The 19592-nt window shown below is 38.1% G+C and overlaps 1 protein-coding gene across 15 annotated transcripts in view; it reads left to right on the top strand.

Annotated features, from left to right (window-relative positions):
• CADPS2 (calcium dependent secretion activator 2) overlaps positions 1 to 18644 on the top strand; it is a 708285-nt gene extending 689641 nt beyond the window's left edge. For 13 of the 15 annotated variants that reach the window (XM_073573389.1, XM_073573388.1, XM_073573402.1 and 10 more), the window contains 2 exons: positions 10591 to 10695; positions 17976 to 18644. In XM_073573389.1, the coding sequence (XP_073429490.1) occupies positions 10591 to 10695; positions 17976 to 18146 (276 nt within the window). In that variant the 3' untranslated portion in view covers positions 18147 to 18644. The remainder of the gene's footprint in view (positions 1 to 10590; positions 10696 to 17975) is intronic. The other 2 variants (XM_073573395.1, XM_073573398.1) reach the window with 1 other exon arrangement.
• Positions 18645 to 19592: the final 948 nt, after the last annotated feature.

The following is a 19592-nucleotide window of genomic DNA, read 5'->3' as shown; positions in this document are numbered from 1 at the left end:
TTCCTACCTGCTTGGTTATCATTGATCGCCACCCTTCTCTGTCTCTATGAAGCCAGAGCTGTCAATAAAAGAAGTGGGGGGATTGAGGGAAAACAAGCAGGTGGAAAGGTGTATTTAAATGACTGGCTCTGCCGTGAAGCACCGAGCAACAAAACTTAGTTTGAACAGTCATTCTGTGCTGACAGAATGTCTTTGACCTCTTCCAATGGTTGGAACGTAATAGTACGTCCTACTTTGGGTCCCCATACCTGGCAGATGCTGGATGTGTTGTGCTACCTGTAAGGTCATATTCACACGTTCACTATTTGGTGAGTTTTTTACCTTCGTATTCGTAAGCCAAAACCAGGAGTGGGTGATAAATACAGAAGTGGTGACGTGTTTCTATTATACTTTTCCTCTGATTGTTCCACTTCTGGTTTTGGTTTACAAATACTGAGATTAAAAACTCCCCAAAAACACAATGTGTGCGTGTGGCCTAACAGTAACAACTAGAGCCAGCCTTGATTACCTCTGTTTACCTGTGTCAACCACTGACAGCAAGATTTATTTTATTTATTTTACTCACTAACATAGTGCCATTAATTCCAGATCACTTTTACAGAGGGCATTTAAAGTGAACTGTCATTTCCCCAAACGCTATTAGCCTGCAGATATGGGCTAAATCTCCTGCTCATCAGTGCTGATAGGGCTATCAGTGCCAGGGCGTGGTTACATCCACAACTCACTATGTGCTGAGCAGTGACTGAAGCTATGCCGGCCACACCCCTAGGACTGAAAGCCAGAGGCTTCAGGGAGGAATAAAGTTAATTTACTGCTGACACCCAAGTTTGGCAGCTGCACAGCTTTGGAACATTATTAACCTGCAAGGTAATAGCGGTTTATAACATGAAAGGTTCCTGTTAATAGCCCAATTGCTGGATTGCAGTTGACACCAACATGGAGTCTCCAAACTTTCATTTCACGCCTGCTGCCCCGCAACACAATTGCTAAGTACCAATGGATTGTTAAGCTCTCCAGGGATCTGATGAATGGTCCCCATGGTTGCCATCTTAGCCCTTCCATGAAGCCCTGCCTGTTGAAGCTCTTAATAGGCGAACACCATTTTGACTGTATATTACAACACATTATTATGGCAGTTTATAGAACAAATTATCACATGGTCAAGTCCCTGTATAGGACTAAAAAAATAAAGTAAAATATAAATACTTTTTAAAAAATGTATTTAAATTACCCCCTTTTCACAGTTTAACCATAAATAAATAATTATTGCTGTATCTGTTTAAGTCCGTTCTGTCAAAATATAAAATTTATTAAACCACACAATAAATGTCCTAGCGAGAAAAAAATCACAACACCAGATATGTGGGTATTAAAAAAAGGAGTAAAAACTAATCAAAACACTATATGCCAAAGTGGCGTCAATAAAAATATCATCTTGCTAGGCCAAAAAACAAGCTCCTAAACAACTCCATCAACTGAAATGAAATAAAAAAGTTACAGGTCTCAGAATAGCAACAAAAACCAAACTGGTGTTGAGGTTTTAACTTTTAATGGACTTTTAACTTGATTCAATAAACTTACATTTTTTAGCCAGTTGTTTGTGCCGAAAACTACCCTCGTTTTTTCCTATACAAGTTTAGTATCTCCAAAAACATACTGACCTGAAAAAATGACACCCTCACGTCATCTTTACAGCACAAATTCGGAACCCTAAATAGAATGGTGGATTTACGTTTTTTTTTACCATTTCACCACACTTTGTTTTGTTTTTTCCATTTTCCAGTATATTGTATGGTAAAATGAAAGATGTCATTCAAAACTACAACTTGTCCCAGAAAAAAAACTAACAGAAAAATAAAAAATTTTAGGATGGGAGGGAATAAACAAATTCACAAAAAATGAAAATTGGCTGCGGCTGGATTGTCATTCTGAGTATTTTCATAGTTGTATACAATATCATTAGTTTTTTGTTGTCCCTAAACTGAGCATTATTAGTGATAAAGAGCATGCTGGGGATACTGGCCACCTAACCTGCGTTCCTTTTTTCTACAGCATGTAACAGGGAATTTAGTGATGGCGCATTCTCTAGCGCGGTACTGTAATTGGTGCATTTAGGGCTCATGCACACATTGAATATTTGTTGAGATTTGTACCCAAGTATTTGTAAGCCGAAACCAGGAGTGGAACAGTCAGAGGAAAAGGATAATAGAAACATTTGCACCACTTCTGTATTTATCACCCACTCCTGGTTTTGGCTTACAAATACTGGGGTAAAAAAAACACCAAATACTGAATTTATGCATGAGCCCTTAAAGTGTGGAATTATGCACTGAAAATCTGCAGCAAATTCTCCACATCTACAACCTTAGGGGTTTGATGCTTGTAGACTGGCAGTGTGTTAACCAATCACATTTATAGAGTATGAGCTCTCAAGACATGCCAGTCAGCTTTCTACATTTATTATACATTCTCAGAGATCAAGACAGGATCTGAACCTTACTAAATAACTGTACTTGATTAGGAAATGAACATGCATTTGCGGAGGGTCACTATGTAAATTAAAGGGGTTTTGAAGGGTTTTATTTGAGAAAAAGATCATACAGCTATAAACGAACATGCAGCTGCTACTCATCCTCCCCAGTTCCAGCATCAGCTCTCCGACATTGCTTTGGTCTTTCCGTAAAGGCTGCAGCAATGGTGTCATGACTACCACACACATAACCGCTGCATCCAATCACTGAACTCAGCGGCTTGGCTGTAGTTGTTATTTTCTGCCTATACAAGCCTTTGCTCAAAAGTTTATTCTGGAAAACCCCTTTAATTTGTTATTCTGAAATGATGTATTTGTACATCAGCTCTTCACCCAGTGTGTGGGGGACGTTCAGAAGCTGAACTCCATCCACATGCCGTTAATCTCGGCTATGTTACGTGTTTTGAAGACTTTTTCATAATTTCTTTTTTTTTTCACTTCAATGTTATTTTTATAAACCTACTTTTTTCATCTTGTTGCCTGTGTATATATTGTCTACAAGCATCCATTATGGCCTGAATGTATGCTTTAAATGGCGTTATAGCGGCATAGACTTGTCAGCCCTTTATAGGATTCGGCATACCCAAGTAACTTAAACCTGAGCAATAGTGCTTGGAAGGTCCACATAAGTCAACTGGAGGAGCACCCCCAAGCCTTATTTAACCACTGGAACACCCTAATTTTACAGAAGGTCATTGTCAGTTGACAGCCTTCGATTCATAAAAAAGGAGGTGGAAAAAACCACTAATATACGACCACAGTATGTCGGTAGGTGAGAGAATCCTGGGGCAGACGCGCGGACCCCCCAGGATTCTCTCACCTACCGACATACTTTGGTAAGATGTTACCGTTATCGATTCCCGGTATTATGCTGCCCTTTCGGGTTAACATGGTCATACACACTGCATGAGCGGCATTTTGAGGTAACAATACTAGGACTGGTACATTAGCCAGAGGTATATTATGTCGATTTCGATATGATAGGATGACGGTGGCACCTATATCCCTTTTATAATCTCCCCTGTATGGCATTTATTTGATCCTTATGAGGTAGTGATTTATGGGACTTACTCGGATGTTGTGATATGCCTTTAGGGTTGATTTGATTTGTGATTGATATGATTCACATTAAGTATTAGGAATTTAGGTGCCTACAGATGTATTGTATGTATGCATATTTCATCTGATCTGTAATACAAGTCTGTGAGTTCCTGTGTCGGGTCTGCCACGTTTTCCATGCTACGTGGGTTGTTCTATGTGTATTATCACACTGTTTTTGTCTTGTTCTGCATACTTGTCGCAATAAAGATATTCTATTTTTATACTGGATCTGTGGTCGTTTATTAGTGGTTTTTTCCACCTCCTTTTTTATAGTGTTTTTGCGATGGATCTATATTGAGGTCCCAGTTCACAAACTGTGACATACAGGTGCAATACATAGTATGCCTGTAATATATTATCTCAGCCTGTTTGTGTTTGAGTATTTCTTTTGATTAGCCTTCGATTCATGTATTCCTGGGGTTCATATGTAAAATGTCTTACTTTTCTATACATTGGAAAATGTAGCATTTAATTTATTGTGCATTGTTCTGTATCATCAGTGTGTCTAAAGATCACATGCCAAAATGTTTGTGACAGTATGCTTGTCTGTAGGATACCAAAATGTCTCACATTGTACAGATCTTCGCTAATTGAGATCCCTGAAATCCAATCTGAGTGCATTTCATTTCCATAGCGAAATGCGACAAATCAATATATTGCAGAAAATTTGGTGTCCCTGTTCTTTGAATACATTGGAATAGTAACTGAAAAGCATGTGCACTTCGGAACAAGTACCTGGAAATGTGATCTCTGTACAGAATTATTATTTGGCTTTGCCCCAGAAATACACATCTTTGCATGATGCACCTGGCCGTGTGTGGCAGGTCTGGTAGAATCTGCTAATTAAAAATACAGGCTTAAACAGGCACCTCGTCTGGCAGGATAGTTAGCTGCCTGTTGGTGCTCAGCGGGTTTTGGTAGTGCTTCTTATTTTTCTATCCTAATGGTCTACTGCCCACCTAATTTTGCCTTATTGTCAGCCACTATTTACCACAGCTTGAAGCCCTCCCAGGAGGCTAAATTATTATCAAAGGATTAGGGAGATGTAGCCTTACAACTCTGACATTTCTGATTACTTGTCTAAGCCAGAACCCTAATTAGCTGTGACTAATCAAGAAAAATGTCCTTGCCATAGAAAACCATTTAAAAGACATGAGAAAAGTAGAACAGCAATTGAAAAGCAAAGTATTGCTCAGATTTGCTGACAGTTGTTCGGTTTCCACCCAAGCTTTTTAGCGCTCCTTTAATTATGCAAAGGACTGTGTTTTCTTCCAACAACTAAGAGCAACTTGAGTTGAAGAACTGATTGTCTTTTCGCATGTTTACATGTTTCCTTCAACCAAAACAACAAACAATTATTTTTAAGACTTTGCAGAAGTTAAGTCTGTTGGCTCATTTTCTGTGCAGAAAAGTCTGAGAAATCCGCATTGTCATTGATAAAGCTCCAGTTTTAAAATGTACTTAAGTAATTGGTAAGTCAGTTATGGTAGCAGATTCCGCCTGCAACACAGATTAGTCGCATTGAATAGGGCTAATGCATCAAATGTGGATCAGTCTTGGACTTCTGCCATTGATTCTCTGCCAAATCAGCATTGGATTTTTCCAACATTAAAAAGCTCTGTATGAGCATATTCTAAGTTCAGGTTTACTTTTTTTTTTTTAAATATTTTCCCATTGAAATTAGCATCTAATTGTCAGAATATTTTCTTTATGCTTTCACGCTCAGAACTATGTCATTTTTTAAATAATTGGCACCTAACAGTTGCCTATTTGCAAAGACTTTTGTATGCACATGTATGGTAAATAATTTGCCTCAATAAGAAAACCATTTTCCCACTTTCCTGTGGATGATGATCTCCCACCTGAAACGAGCCACCCATTACATTGTCCGCAATCTTTCAGGATGACTTTCCCCAGTGATATCACCTGTCTATGGGGGAGGGATGAGGTTTTTGTTCCGAAACCTCCCAGGATCAGCAGTCTGACTTAACACATACAGGCTTTTCAGGATTTATAGTTAGTTCTTCAGGCAATTCAACTCAACTTCGGCTGAACTAAAAATACCCAACGGAGCCCATTTCCAATAGTGGATTTTGCACTTTCTGGAAAAAGATCTTGTAAAGCTGAGAATTTCCCTATTAGGCAGTTGAAAATATCATTGCCATATTCAAGATATATAATTGGAAAAAAAAAAGTTTTCAGGCTTACAAAATATTCTGCTTATGTTTGACCTAAGACTAGGGCTATATGGTGTCTTTGGCTTCGACAAAGTTTGTGTGAGCAAAATTCGATATGTGCTGATCTTACATCGCATTGTAAGGCAGGTGAATGGGGTCATATTGCAACCCACATGGTACCATAATAAGATAGTCACAAAAAGTTGGAACTAGTTGTAATTTTTGTGACTTGAATGTTGTGGTTGCAGTGCACATATAGTATCGGAACAGAGTGATCTTTGACCATGCAACCAGCCATGTCGCATGCCAAGTCACTTTGTAACACCTGACTAAGTATAAATGGTCTAATATGAGAATCTGTAGATAATTGTGCTTTTTCCCACTTATCACTCTCAATAATTCAAAATGCAATCTGCAAACCTCAGAAACCTTGTGCTAGTTTAATTATAGCTTTAAATGCTGTATATAAAAAATGAATTTCTATTATTTTATCTTACGCACAGCCATACAACTGCACCAATCTGAACCAAATTTGTCATTTAGGTAAATAAGATGCTTTGGAAGGTTGTAGACCAGATTTCAGCTCTTTATGATCTACCGTTCTTGAAATATTCACCAAAAATAGAACACATAAACAAATGATAATTTATGGCCAAACAGATGGACAAATCTGTCCTAAATTTGCCAAATAGGGAGACTAGACACATAACTCAGGTACTTTGGTTTCATATCAGTAGCAGATGAAATTGTTAACCAAATACCCAAACATCAAATGACTAAACCAAATAAACCCATGAGAAACCAGGTAATTCTACTAGTTAAAAATATTTGTTAGGAACTTTTTTAATTAACCGTCTAATATGTTTCTGCAGGAACGTTCATATACTTTGTAAACATTGTGTCCTTTCAGTAGTTGCTGGTTGCCAACACACATACATTGCCTAGAAGTAGACAAGTATGACAATCTTCTTCGTTTTTTTTCTCATTGTAGTATGATAATCTATAGACATTCCTTGCCCCATCCATAGCTTAGGCACATAGTTTGTACATGTCTGAGCCTATATCGAATGTGTTTGCTAGAGAGGACCAAACCACAAAGTCCAACCTGTCATGTAAGATCACAGAGCATCATCTGTCTAAGAAGGAAAAAGATAAGCAAAGCTTTGATGTGTTTATATGTTTTAATACTTAACCACTGCCATTTATATTACTAATTTTAAGGAGGTATTTCACGCTGTACTATAGAATACCACAAAAAAACAGCCCACACAGTGTATTGTGTTACTGAATCGTTTAATTGTAGTTTGCCGGCTTTTTACTGCAGAATATTAAAGAATAAATGGAGATTCCTTTTGTAAACTGTCCAGATTTATATATATATATATATATACATATATAGATATAGATAGATAGATAGATAGATAAAGTGATCCAGTGAGATAGTAACTTCTGGTATTTGTCTACAGATATTCTTATAATGGCAACTGGTTAAGTTGCAATAACAGGTTGTTGTTGTTGTTTTGCTTTTTGCTATTTGTGTGGTAGGTAACTTTTGTCATTTTAATCGAATGTTGAGAATTCGTGTAAAATCTAAGCTATAGCAGCCAAAAGATTGTGTTTGGGTTGGTGAGATAATACATATTATTTGCATTCTTATAAGTGCGGACTTAGGCTTGTCTGCCCTTTAAGCAATAATTGTACCGGTGTTATATTGACTTTATATGTTGGCTGTGCATGGAGATGTGCACTTCTAATACCCCTTTAGGGTTGAACGGATTTGCTCTATGGATTTTGCTGTCTGCAGTTGAGGCGACTTCCATCTCCATGCAGATTTGTCGTGATCTCAACTGCAGATATGTAACAGCTCCTAATCACAGCTTTCTACAAGTGTCTAGTAAAAGCTTTCACAGCTTTCAGAAGTCATATAAACATCAACATGATTGCCATGTGATTTGATGAGGAGTTACAAGCGTCACATTAGAACCCTAATTATTCCTGCGTTCAAACTGCCGAATCTATGCGTTTTCACACACAGCAAAGCTAAAACACTTGTGCCTAGATAAGTGCTGCATGTAATTGAATTGTTGGAAACATGCCGCAATCCGCCACTGATAACTCGCTGGACATGAAATGCATTTGTCTCGTTTATTCAGTAGGCAGTGGAGCAGGGAAATTCCTTAGCTGTGTCTTTTCTAAATGTACAAGAGGGATAAAAAAAAAAGCATGGTATGTTGCTAAATTTCTTTTCAGAGGCACTAGAAAGAAACAACTCAAATCCTTGTTAGAAAATTGCAGAGTCTGGTGGTGACAAAGAGCTCATGCTTGTTCTATTGTTACTTCCCCTGTGACCTGAGAGTGGAGCCCTTTACAGCTGTGTGGATCCAGCCTGGCTCAGATGTACAACTTTAAGAGAGGAGGCTTGTCAATTTCTGGCCACAATAGACGGAGAGTTTTTCAGTGCCTGTTGCAGTGCTGAGCACAGTTGGGGATCAATGCTAGCCATTCAGACTGCACCCTTTTCCATGGCTTTGATTTGTTAATTCAAGACTAAAGGTCTACCGAGGGGGTTTAGAGTGTTTAAGAAAGCTGATGAACTGTTTAAGAAAGCTGATGAACTGAGAGCGTTCATAGTCTTGGTGTGGCAATTTCCATAGTTGGTGGCAACTATTGGCTCCGAGGGAGCTGTGTCCTTGTTGACCCATGTGTTATTAAAATGCACAAGCGCCGCGTTTCTCAATATTTCAGCCCTATTTCATTGTCAATACCACCTTCTGAGCCGTTCAGCTTGTTGGTTGCTCTAAAGATTCTCTTAGATTGGGTTTGAAAACTTCACCTTAAACACTAGATTAGACTGATGTTCTGTTTTCCGTGCTCCTGTTGATTTGTTGAACCTTTGCAGGGCTGGAAAGCAAGTAGCAGCTTGATGGGGAGACAGGCTGCTAATATGATTTACCAGTCTACAGTCATGCACAATAAGTGTGAATAAATACAAGGGTCTCACAGAATCAACCCTAGCTTTTCCTTTTCTCTTATTTTTGCTTGTCAGGAAAATAATGCATGCCCTTACAGGAGCTTGATGTGCTATGAATGAGATATAAAGCAGAACTATTCTTTTTTTTCCGCTCTCTTCTTTTTGCTGTCAAATACATTGCATGGGGATGAGATGAGTGCTGTTCAGATATTACTGCCGAGATTGCTTAGATTTCTGTATTATGTGATTGTAAAATTGCTGCTAAACATTTAACCACTTGCTCACTGAGTAAACAGCAGATGTCTCGTCGGAGAGACACGACTGCTATGACTTTTATGTATTTGCTGGTTTCACTTTAAATTTTTAAAAAATGTGTAATATTTTGTCTTTATCATTAACTACATTTTGCGTCTCTCCAGGACTGACAGACGGTCTCCGAATTCCAGAAAGGACACTGTATCTGATCATTTTATAGAGAATAGTGTTGATTTTTTTCCTTTTCCACTGCGCGTGCATTTGCTCTGAAATTCAGCTTTTTGCTGCTCTACTTCACAGCAAAAAGGGGATAATTTCATAAATAATAATAATAAGGAAACCGATGAGATTGTATTTTTTATTTCTTTGGATACATTTCTAATGTGAATAAATAAACAATCTGTTACACGGAATCTGATTGTGCAGTACAACGTTTCGCCGTATTGATCTGCTGGAGAAAACACAGATATGTACAGTTTACAGAAATGTCCACATACCAGCAATTCTTCCATCTCCTCGATTACATCTGAAGTTGAATATGCACATGCAAAATATTCCGTCTTTTACAGCCTTGCTTTTTTAGTTACACAAGGTGATACGGCAAGGATTTTTTTGCGCTTCAGTTTTATGCACGTCGCTGTTCATCTTCCGTACCAAGACACAATGTTTTTTTTTTTCCTATTTACACTTCTTGACACATTGATAAGAAGCAGGAAATTACTTTAGGAAAGGACTTAAACCCCTCTCCTGTGGAGAGACTCCCTACGATCAGGGCAGGAACAGGAGATCTCAATAAATGTAATCTTTTACTTCTTAACAGGATCACATCCTTCACTTTTCCCAGTGTAGCTAAAAAGCTTTTGTTCTGCCTTTAGAACAAAGTGAACATAGGAGCCTTCTAGAATTCGAGACGGGTTTATAGCACAATGAAATGGCCTCTTTGCTACGTCTGTACACAATATAGAGACCGATTAATAAATGTCGAAATAGAAAGATTCAGATGGAGATGCAGACAGCCAAATACAATTAGAAAGATATTCGAGATTATATATATATATATATCTATATATATGAATAATAGAAGATGATTGCATTTGCTTACATTGATCAATTACTACTTGTCGTTATACCCTGTGATTTCTTTAGTAATTACATGGTTAACAGCATGAGTGTATCCTATAAATCAATAGAAAATCATGCAATTATAGGTCATCGTTGCCTCCAACCATATGTATTTTAGCGTTTGTGTTTTCCCTTCACATAGCTGCAGAAACGGCTTTTAATATCCATCGTTGGCTGCAAAGTGCAAAACAGGTTTTTAATGAATGTTACAGCTTGGAAGCAGAACAGTTAGTGCTAATTCACATAAAGAACAATCCAGGTCAGGTTGCTTGATTTCCTGGTGAAACATACAGTTCTCTTATCAGGAAATTATAGCATTATTGACTTCAAGTGCTGGCCTGTCATCATTTCCGAGTGTTTCATTAGCAGTCATTACTGTTTCTGTTAAATGAATACTGCAGAGTTCTTTGCTTTCTCCTTTTTTTTTTTTACAGCTATGGTATTGCAGTTCTGTTAAAGTCATATGTGTGTGGCTGGCAGACAGATTAGATCTTCAGCTCCATGTGTATCAGTTAAAAACCATCATCAAGATTGTGAAGGTAAGTTATTCACCGAGTCAATGTGCCAAATGTCTCCGTTTCTTTCTTCCATTGTGTTCCCGTCCAGCTTATTGCAGCGTGTAAGTATTTGTGTGCTCCTCGTAATATATGTGTAATTAATACCATGAGACAAAAGGGTGCAAATGGCATATGAATACTCCAACCTATGGCAACCAATTAAATATGTAGTTTAGAGTTCATTTATAATAGACAGCTTTTCAGTCCGCTAGTTTGATATTGATTCGGGCACGATTTACCCAAAGTATCTGAATAGCATTTTACTGTGTGCACAGTAGGAAATGGCCATATAATTACTCCAATTTGACTCTCATAAGCTGCTTAACCAATTCATAGATGGGGACTTTTCAGCTCATTGCGATCAGCTCAATGATATTTGCCTTTGGAGAATGTGTAGAAATATAGAAGATAACTCGGTGGTCCATTATATACAGTAGATCATTGTTTTCACCTTTGCCAACAATTAGTTTATTTTTACTAATCATAGCAAGTTTATCGATCACATTAAAGATCTAATGAGTAGATTTAGTTTGTAATAAATGACTCTTTTTCAGACAGAATAGCACATATATTATAGACTAAGAGACATTGGAGCAGTGAAACATTTGGCAGAATGGATTTATTGCCTAATACAAGTTATCTCTTGGTGCTATGAAAGAGGCTCGCAGTAATGAAGAGATGGGGAAGAAATTACTAGCCGCTCTTATAAGACTCAGATATTTGATTTCTTATGTCTGACTTTTTTTTTATATTTGTTTTAGTATATTTTCCAGAATAATTTATCATTTTCATGGTTCCAGGTACATCACTACAAAATGTCCAATGGAGATTTGTAGTTGTTATAAAAGACAAATGTATTTATTTATTTTTTTTAAAGAATTGTCTTTTGCTGGTTGTTCTATATTGTAACATACATATATTAGACTGCAGGTTCTATCATTACGTGATTTACAGTAAATGTGGCTTATGATGTAGAGGTGGAGCCCTTATGTTGGAGAAAAGTTGCTTCCTATCCAAAATTAGCTTGCATTTTTAAATAGGTAGCTACGAAACCTGTACTATTTCTGTAGAATATTGAAATGTTCATTTCACTACACATTGATGAATTTACTGTGGAATCTGTTTATGTCAGGGAGAAAAAAAATCCTTTAATGTAATTAAACAAACAAAAAAAAAAGTAGCATACATTTTAATTAATTTAGCATATGCGCTGCTTTTGACAGCTCTTGTGCAATGGATTGGTTCAAAACTTGGAATACGTGCCAAGAGAAGCCTCAGTATGGAGTATATCAGCTTGTTTCTGCTGGCCTTTGTTTTTGTTCACTGCTTCAAAGAATACGATTTATCATGTATTCAAGACAATATCCATGTCTGGTTTATTGTACTAGAAATTATTTTCTCACATTATTTCTTCACTCTCTCCTTTTTCATAATGCGTAAATTATTAATGTTACATCATTAAAAATTAAGAATTCCCATATCTCACTCACTACCAATGACTAGTGTAGCCTCTTTAGAAGTTCTTTTTAATTTGAAGCAGTTGAACAGTTTATTGTAAGAAACATCTAAAGAAATTAGGAATTTCTGTAATTATGAATTTTACCATGGAGTGGTTGGATATAGTTGCTAATTTGAATTAACAAATTAAGACTAGTTAAGTCTACCATGAGCGGGATTAAAAGACTATATAACTTTGCTATATAAGCATTCTTTATCACTGATCTTTATAGATGTCAGTTTTTAGGACATCACAATTGCTGAAATGCAGCGGTGGACATACCATTGGTGCAACCATCAAATCACTGCATGGTCTCCAGAATCCTTTTAGTAACCACCGTCTGTGAACATAGTTCACTGTACAATTCACAAATGCAAGTGAAAGCTCAGTCAAGCAAAGAATAATTCTTATATCGCCACAATCTAGAAACACTGCTGTCTTCTCTGGTCCAAAGCACATTTAAATTAATGAACTGTGCGCTAACAAGCTGGAAGGTCCCTCTCCTCTTGAAGCTGGAGAAAACAACATTTGTGATCTCCATAAAGATTTTCAAATTTTCATTCATCTGACCACAGAACAGTGTTCCATTTTGTCTCAGTTCATTTTAAATTAACATTGGCCCAAAGAAGACGGCTGCATTTCTGGATTGTGTTCATCTACCACTTCTTTCCCTGATAGAGCTTTCACTTGTGTTGGTGCATTGTCCAACGCACTGTGTGCACTGTGCACAGACAATGAGTACTGGCAACGATTACTGGAAGAATACCTCAGCCGATGCAGTAATTTTCGACCGAATCATGTCTGCTTTTAAGTCAGTGATTCCTGAGGGCCTGTAGATCGAGAGCATCCAATATTGACCATAGGCATTGTCCCTTGTAGACATGGATTTCTACACCATCTCTGAATCTTTTTTTCTTTGGATATTTAAAGTTTGCAACTAAGGTCCTTTTTTCTGAAATTATATCCCAATTTTAAATGCAGTTTTTCAAATTAGGGAACCTTTTACCATTTTTTGCTTCTCTGAGACTTTGCTACTATTAGTTTACTTGGTTGAATATTAACCCTCCGGCTACTTTTCATTAATAGCACCTAGTTTTCCAGCCTTATGTTAACCCTGACCCATCTTATTTGAGATTTGCTGCTGCCGCCATCAATTTCTAAATTATTTAAGTTTTTAAAATGAAATGGAAAATTTGTATTTTTCACATTAATAAGTGACTGCCCTGTCTCCAAACTACATATAAATATAATCAATCCTTTCACTTAAGACACAAGAGTAATAACTTCAATGTAATCTATACTGTCCTACAAATACAATATGATGGTAAAAAAAGGATGGCAAAGGGGTATAGTAGTATCCACCCTTTCCTCCATGCTATTTCGCATATTGTTACTAAGATTGTGGCTTCCTAATGTCTCAGGCTAGTTTTTTTGTATTGGTATTTACTGATTTACTTGCATTGTAGCATTTAATTGCTTTCTTCTTTTTGGCACGTGCTTATTTTACTCACTTCTATAGCACCATTAATTCCAAATCACTTTGCAGACATTATCATCAAAGACCCCCATTAGAGCTCACAATCTAGCTTCCCTTAATAGATAAACTAAAGAAAAATTAGCGCAATTTTATCCAATAAACATTCAGAATTACAAATAGCAGATTATGCTAATTTGACCTTGATACACGAACTGGCCACAGGTCTCCAGGCCTAAACTTGACAAGCCTTATATATTCTTGTATGGCTGTCAAATTCGGGTCTTGAGACTCATGGATAAACTGTACAACGGACTGTTACATGGATGTCTGAATGAGACTTAAGACATAATGATGTTTTTTTTATGAAGATTGTTGTAAAAAAACAACTTTTTTTCTGAATAAAAGTGCACTTAAAGTGACGAATATGATTCACCACATTAGAACTTTAGATATTTTGCTGCTCTTTACATTGCCTCATGCTTTATGCTTCATGCCTCATGCTTTTACAACAATATTTATCCATCTTAAAAATTACATAAAATTGTCCCCTTATATGATTTCTATTAGCCACACCTTATTACCTAGACAGTTCAATAAAGGTACAAAAGCGTATAAAATACAAAACTTAGTGCATGCCATGCATTAAAGGGAATCTGTCACCCATTTTTCGAGTATCAGCTGCCAGCACCGCCATCAGGGGCTTATCTACAGCATTCTGTAATGATGTAGGTAAGCCCCCAATGTAACCTGAAAAATAAGAAAAGTGAGTTATATTATACTCACTGGGGGGCGGTCCGGTCCAATGGGTGTTGCGGTCCGGCGCCTCCCATCTTCTAACGGTGACGTCCTCTTCTTTGCTGCCTGTTGTGGCTTCTGCGCAGGTGCACTGGTCTGCCCTGTTGAGGGCAGAGCAGAATACTGCAGTGTGCAGGCAGATGGCCGGCAGCTGATACACGAAAAATGGGGTGACAGATTGCCTTTAACACTTTTTTGTGTGCAATTTGAGCAGTATACAATTTAATACGTTTCCATTTTTCCTCTCTTCATCTTTTTATATAAACGGAAAGACACAGAAATGTCTAGCAGTAATGGAAGTATTTAACGCAAGACAGCCACAACAGATATTGGTCACTCATACCCTTCATTTTAAAGGCAAAGTGAACTTATTTCCTGCTTGATCATATAAACATTATGAGAGGGTCGAATATTAATCCATAGCATGAGAGAAAGATTAAAGGGAATCTAACAGAAAATTACCTATTGTTTAAATTAGATTCTGGTATTAATTGTATTTTTATTTATTTTTTTAAATTATCACAATCTGTATTAAAAATAGAAAACTTTTTCACACAGGCCATGGGGCTAATTTAGACTTAAGGCCCCCTTACATTTAGCGATGCACCAGCGATCCCGACCACGATACGACCCGGTCAGAATCGCTGGTGCATCGCTAAATGGTCGCTAGTGAGCTTCCACACAGGCAGATCTCACAGCGATGCAGCAGCGATACAGCGGTCGTTACTTTCCTTTCAGACGCGGCGATCCTGACATCCTCCCATCCCCGTCCGCGTCCACGCGTCGCTTGTCGGCGCCAGCAAGAAGCCCAGCAGGAAGCGCCCGACGAGAAATGGAGCTGCGCGATCTCGCGCGATCAGCGATGGACAGCGGGGGAGCCGGTCGGAGGTGCTGCATCACCAAATTGGTGATGCTTTAGCGATATTGTTAGCGATATCGCTATGTGTAAAACCCCCTTTTACTGGTGTTTTAAGAAAAACGTGTACTTAGCCACAATGGTGGGATTCCCACCTATCTTTTGTATTAATGCATCTAATCAATCTGTGTAAAGGTCACTGGGAAGGGAGAAAGACAGGATCAGGTGTGACAATGCCTATTCTGATTACTGGATCCTTTGTTATCAGATGTGGATAGAGATGCCACTTGACATTGTAATCCTGCCTTTAAAGGGAACTTTCCAGATCCCCAATGCACCAGCATTTGTATAGTCATTTATAAATACCCTACCTAACAAGCTTGTTATACTGGATGACACATTAAAAATACTTTTTTTTACGCATCTGTTAAAGTCTTTTTTAAATATGCAAATAACCTTTTGACTAGTCAATTGTTCATTTGTTTCTCCAGACTAGTTGTCCATCTCACACGTTATGACACCCATGTGGGCGTGATAGCATGCTTTGCAAAAGCCGATATCATCACCGTATCTCCAAAAATACGGTACTTTTTTTTTTTTAAACATCTGTAAGCTTGCGAGCAGGGCCCTCATTCCTCTTGGTATCTGTTATGATCTATGTGATTATTGTTATGCTGTAATGTCTATCGTCTGTACAAGTCCCCTCTGAAATGTAAAGTGCTGCGGAATATGTCGGCGCTATAGAAATAAAATTTATTATTATTATAACATTTATTATCTGTTAATATGTCATCCAGCACAAAGGGCTTGTTAAGCAGGGTATTTATAAATGAATATGCAAATCCTGGTGGTTTGGAGGCAATGGGGCACCCGTCAGGTTCCCATTAATGTTGAGAAGCCTGCTGAAAACTCTACCTGAAAGAACAGGAAATAGGAGTCTAAAAAGTCCCTGTGGCCAGTGTGAAAATTTCAAGATTACTTTTTTTCCATAAAGACCATGATGTGGAAAATAAAAATGTTGCTTAAAATGCTTTAAAAATGCTTGTAACACAAAAATCCCAATTTAAACGATAGGTCATTTTCTGATGACCACTACCCTTTTTTAGTGACTTCCATAAATGAGATTTAGCAAGAGCCTGTACCTGCCAAACACTTTCCAAACTTTTCCAGATGTAGGTGACACTATTACACCTTTTTCTATTTTCAACTACAGAACATCTAGTGTAAAAACATGTAGAATATCTTGAGATGGAAGAAAATGAGCAGAAACTAAAATATCTACTCTTAGGCTATGGGCCCACGTAGCGTTTTAAAACGCACAGTGAAAACCGGACTCCTTCCCAGAAATCGCGCATTTTTTTCCGCGCGATTTCACCGCAATTCTGTTCGCGATTTTGCCACGATTTTCTCAAGCACTTTCCAAGCGATTTGAAGCATCGCTTGGAAAGTGATTGACAGGTTGGTCACACTCGTCAAACATAGTGTTTGACAAGTGTGAGCAGCTTTTTACTATTGAGGCCCCCTATGCGGCATCAATAGTAAAAGATAGAATGTTAAAAATGATAAAAAAATAAAAAATCGGGGTATATTTACCTTCCGATGTCCCCCGCAGTCTCAGCGGCGCTTCCGTTCCCAGCGATGCCTTGCAAGACCTGTGATGACGTTGGTCTTGCGTTACTATAGCGATCTGGCGAGACCACGTCATCACAGGACCTTGCCGCAAGGCATTACTGGGAAAGCTGTGGCCCGATATGGCAGCGCGGGACGTTGGAAGGTAAATATACCCCGATTTTTTATTTTTTATTCTTTTTTTTACAGGGGTATGGTACCCAGGGCCTGGAGGACAGTCTCCTCTCCTCCACACCGTGGGTACCAACCGCACATGAGACGCTTAACTTCCCGCATGGTGGGCATAGCCACATGCGGGAAGTAAGCGATTCTCATGCATTCCTATGGGTGCGGAATCGCGGCAATTCTCTGCGATTCCGCACAAAAGAATGATCATGCTGCGATTTTTTCCGTGATGCGATTCTGCCGCGGAAAAAAGCTCAACATTAGCACAGCATGTGCGGAATGCCATAGGAATGCATGGGGGGGGCGTTCTGTACACGATTTTTAAACGTTTTTGCAGCATTTTCGCCCCTAAAATCGCGGCAAAAACGCTTAAAAATCGCATCGTGGGCACACAGCCTTAGGGTGTGTGCACACGCTGCGGATTCTGCTGTGGATCCGCAGCGGTTTTGGCCCTGTGGCCCTGCGGTGTACAGTAGCATTATAACTTATGGAAAACGAAAACCACAGTGCAGTCGGTGCGGATTTTTCCGCTCGGTTTTGCTGCGGTTTTCAATCCGCAGAAAGAAATGACATGTCAATTTTTTCTGCGGATTCTGCTGCAGTTTGCCATCTGCTCCATTGTAGAGATGATAAAGTGTTTTAGGTAAATAGTAATTTTTGTAATAACATTTTAAAATATAATGATCACTATTTTGTCAGGTGACAAGAATCTGTCCAATTTTTTTTTTTTTTTAGATGTCGCTGTGACTTTTGACACCAAATACAGCGGGAAACGTGATGTAAACATGCAATGACATGCGAGTCAAATGTGTGATTCTCTTTTTCTCTCTTATTTCTCACAGAAAACCTACAGAGACTTCAGGCTGCAGGGAGTGCTGGATGGCACGTTAAATAACAAGACATATGAGACTATTCACAACCGTTTAACTATGGAGGAGGCTACAATGGCTGTGTCTGATAGGGGAGGACTCCAGGGGATTTCAATGAAGGACAGTGATGATGAAGAAGAGTGACGGCTGAATATTTCCGTTTTCATCCTTTACTTTATTTCTGTCTGTAAATATTTTACCTTATAAATATTTTACTGCATACAAAGACCCCGATGTTTCTTCATTAAATACCTGTGCATTGCTGTATCCAGTTTCACAGTGCAGTTTAATAGCCAATAGTAAATAAAAAGATATGAAATTATTGGTGTAATGATGAAGGGTCAGTGCCATTCAGAGTATTTTGTGTATTTACTAGAAGAAATGCGCCTCTCCGAAAAAGATGCAAATATGACATTATAGTTCATGAAGTGTCCGATCAGTCATGCCCAGCACTTTTGACATTTTAACAGGGGAATTTGGAAAATCTTAGTATCTTTGTTGTCAATTCTTAGTGTTTTTACTGTTGTAAAAATTTTCCGGTACCATTATGAAACTTATATTTCCATCTCAAGTTCCTTCACTGCATTGGATTGAATCATTTTGTAACTATGTGATATTTAATAAAATTTGATAAGCTGTTTACAGATGTGGTTCACAAATTTAATGGACTTGATTGTTATGGTTTCTTGAAAATTATGATAATCAAAAAACTAAATATTACATTAAGTTTACACACAGGCAGGGAAATTATTACAACTTATTAAAAGTGTAAATCTAAAAAAGAAGGTTCTCGAGCATTTTGATGACATAATGGACATGCACAAAAGTGTGCTCTCTTGTCTGTTTTTATTTACCAGATATTACAATGAATACTGCCTCACAATGACTGAATAAGGATGTTTAGACCTATATCAGATGAATCTACCATTTACTCCCATAGATTTTGAATGGAACAACACAAACCTGATTAGTTGCATAGTTAAGGCCTGTTTCACACTTCCGTTTTTGACCATCAGTCAAAATCCGCCGTTTTTGCAAAAAAAACGGATCCGCCTTTTTTTTGGCGGATCCGTTTTTTTCCCCATTGACTTGCATTACCGGCGGATCTTGACGGATGGCCGTCCGTTGGATCAGTTTTTTGCGGATCCGTCAATTTTTTTTTGTGTCCGCCGAGATGCCTGGACGGACCATGTAACGTTTTTTGTACTGCAGTATCCGCATTTTATGCAGCGCATGCCCGGAAAAATAAAGTCAGGAGGAAATTTAACCCTGAAATCATTTCTGGCGGACAGAAAAAAATCTCTCTCTCTCTCTCTCTTTTTCCCGGACAGCGGTTCCTTTAAAATTCTTCATTCGGCAGATCCGTCAAAAAAACGGTCCGGTGGCACCCGTTCACATCAGTTAACGACGGTTCCGCTTTCCACCATTTTGGTGGATTTTAACTGACACAAAAAAACGGAAGTGTGAAACAGGCCTAATACAGTTGAAAAAAATACATTTATTCATCAAGGTCAACAAAGGGATGGGTTTTGCCACATTCATATTCTTGAACATGTTTGTTGGACCCTCAACATTTATATATTGATCACC

This window comes from Dendrobates tinctorius, unplaced genomic scaffold (assembly GCF_039654945.1).
Source record: "Dendrobates tinctorius isolate UK_male_01 unplaced genomic scaffold, ASM3965494v1 ptg000035l, whole genome shotgun sequence".
NCBI lineage: Eukaryota > Metazoa > Chordata > Amphibia > Anura > Dendrobatidae > Dendrobates > Dendrobates tinctorius.
This window is presented reverse-complemented; position numbering and strand designations above follow the sequence as displayed.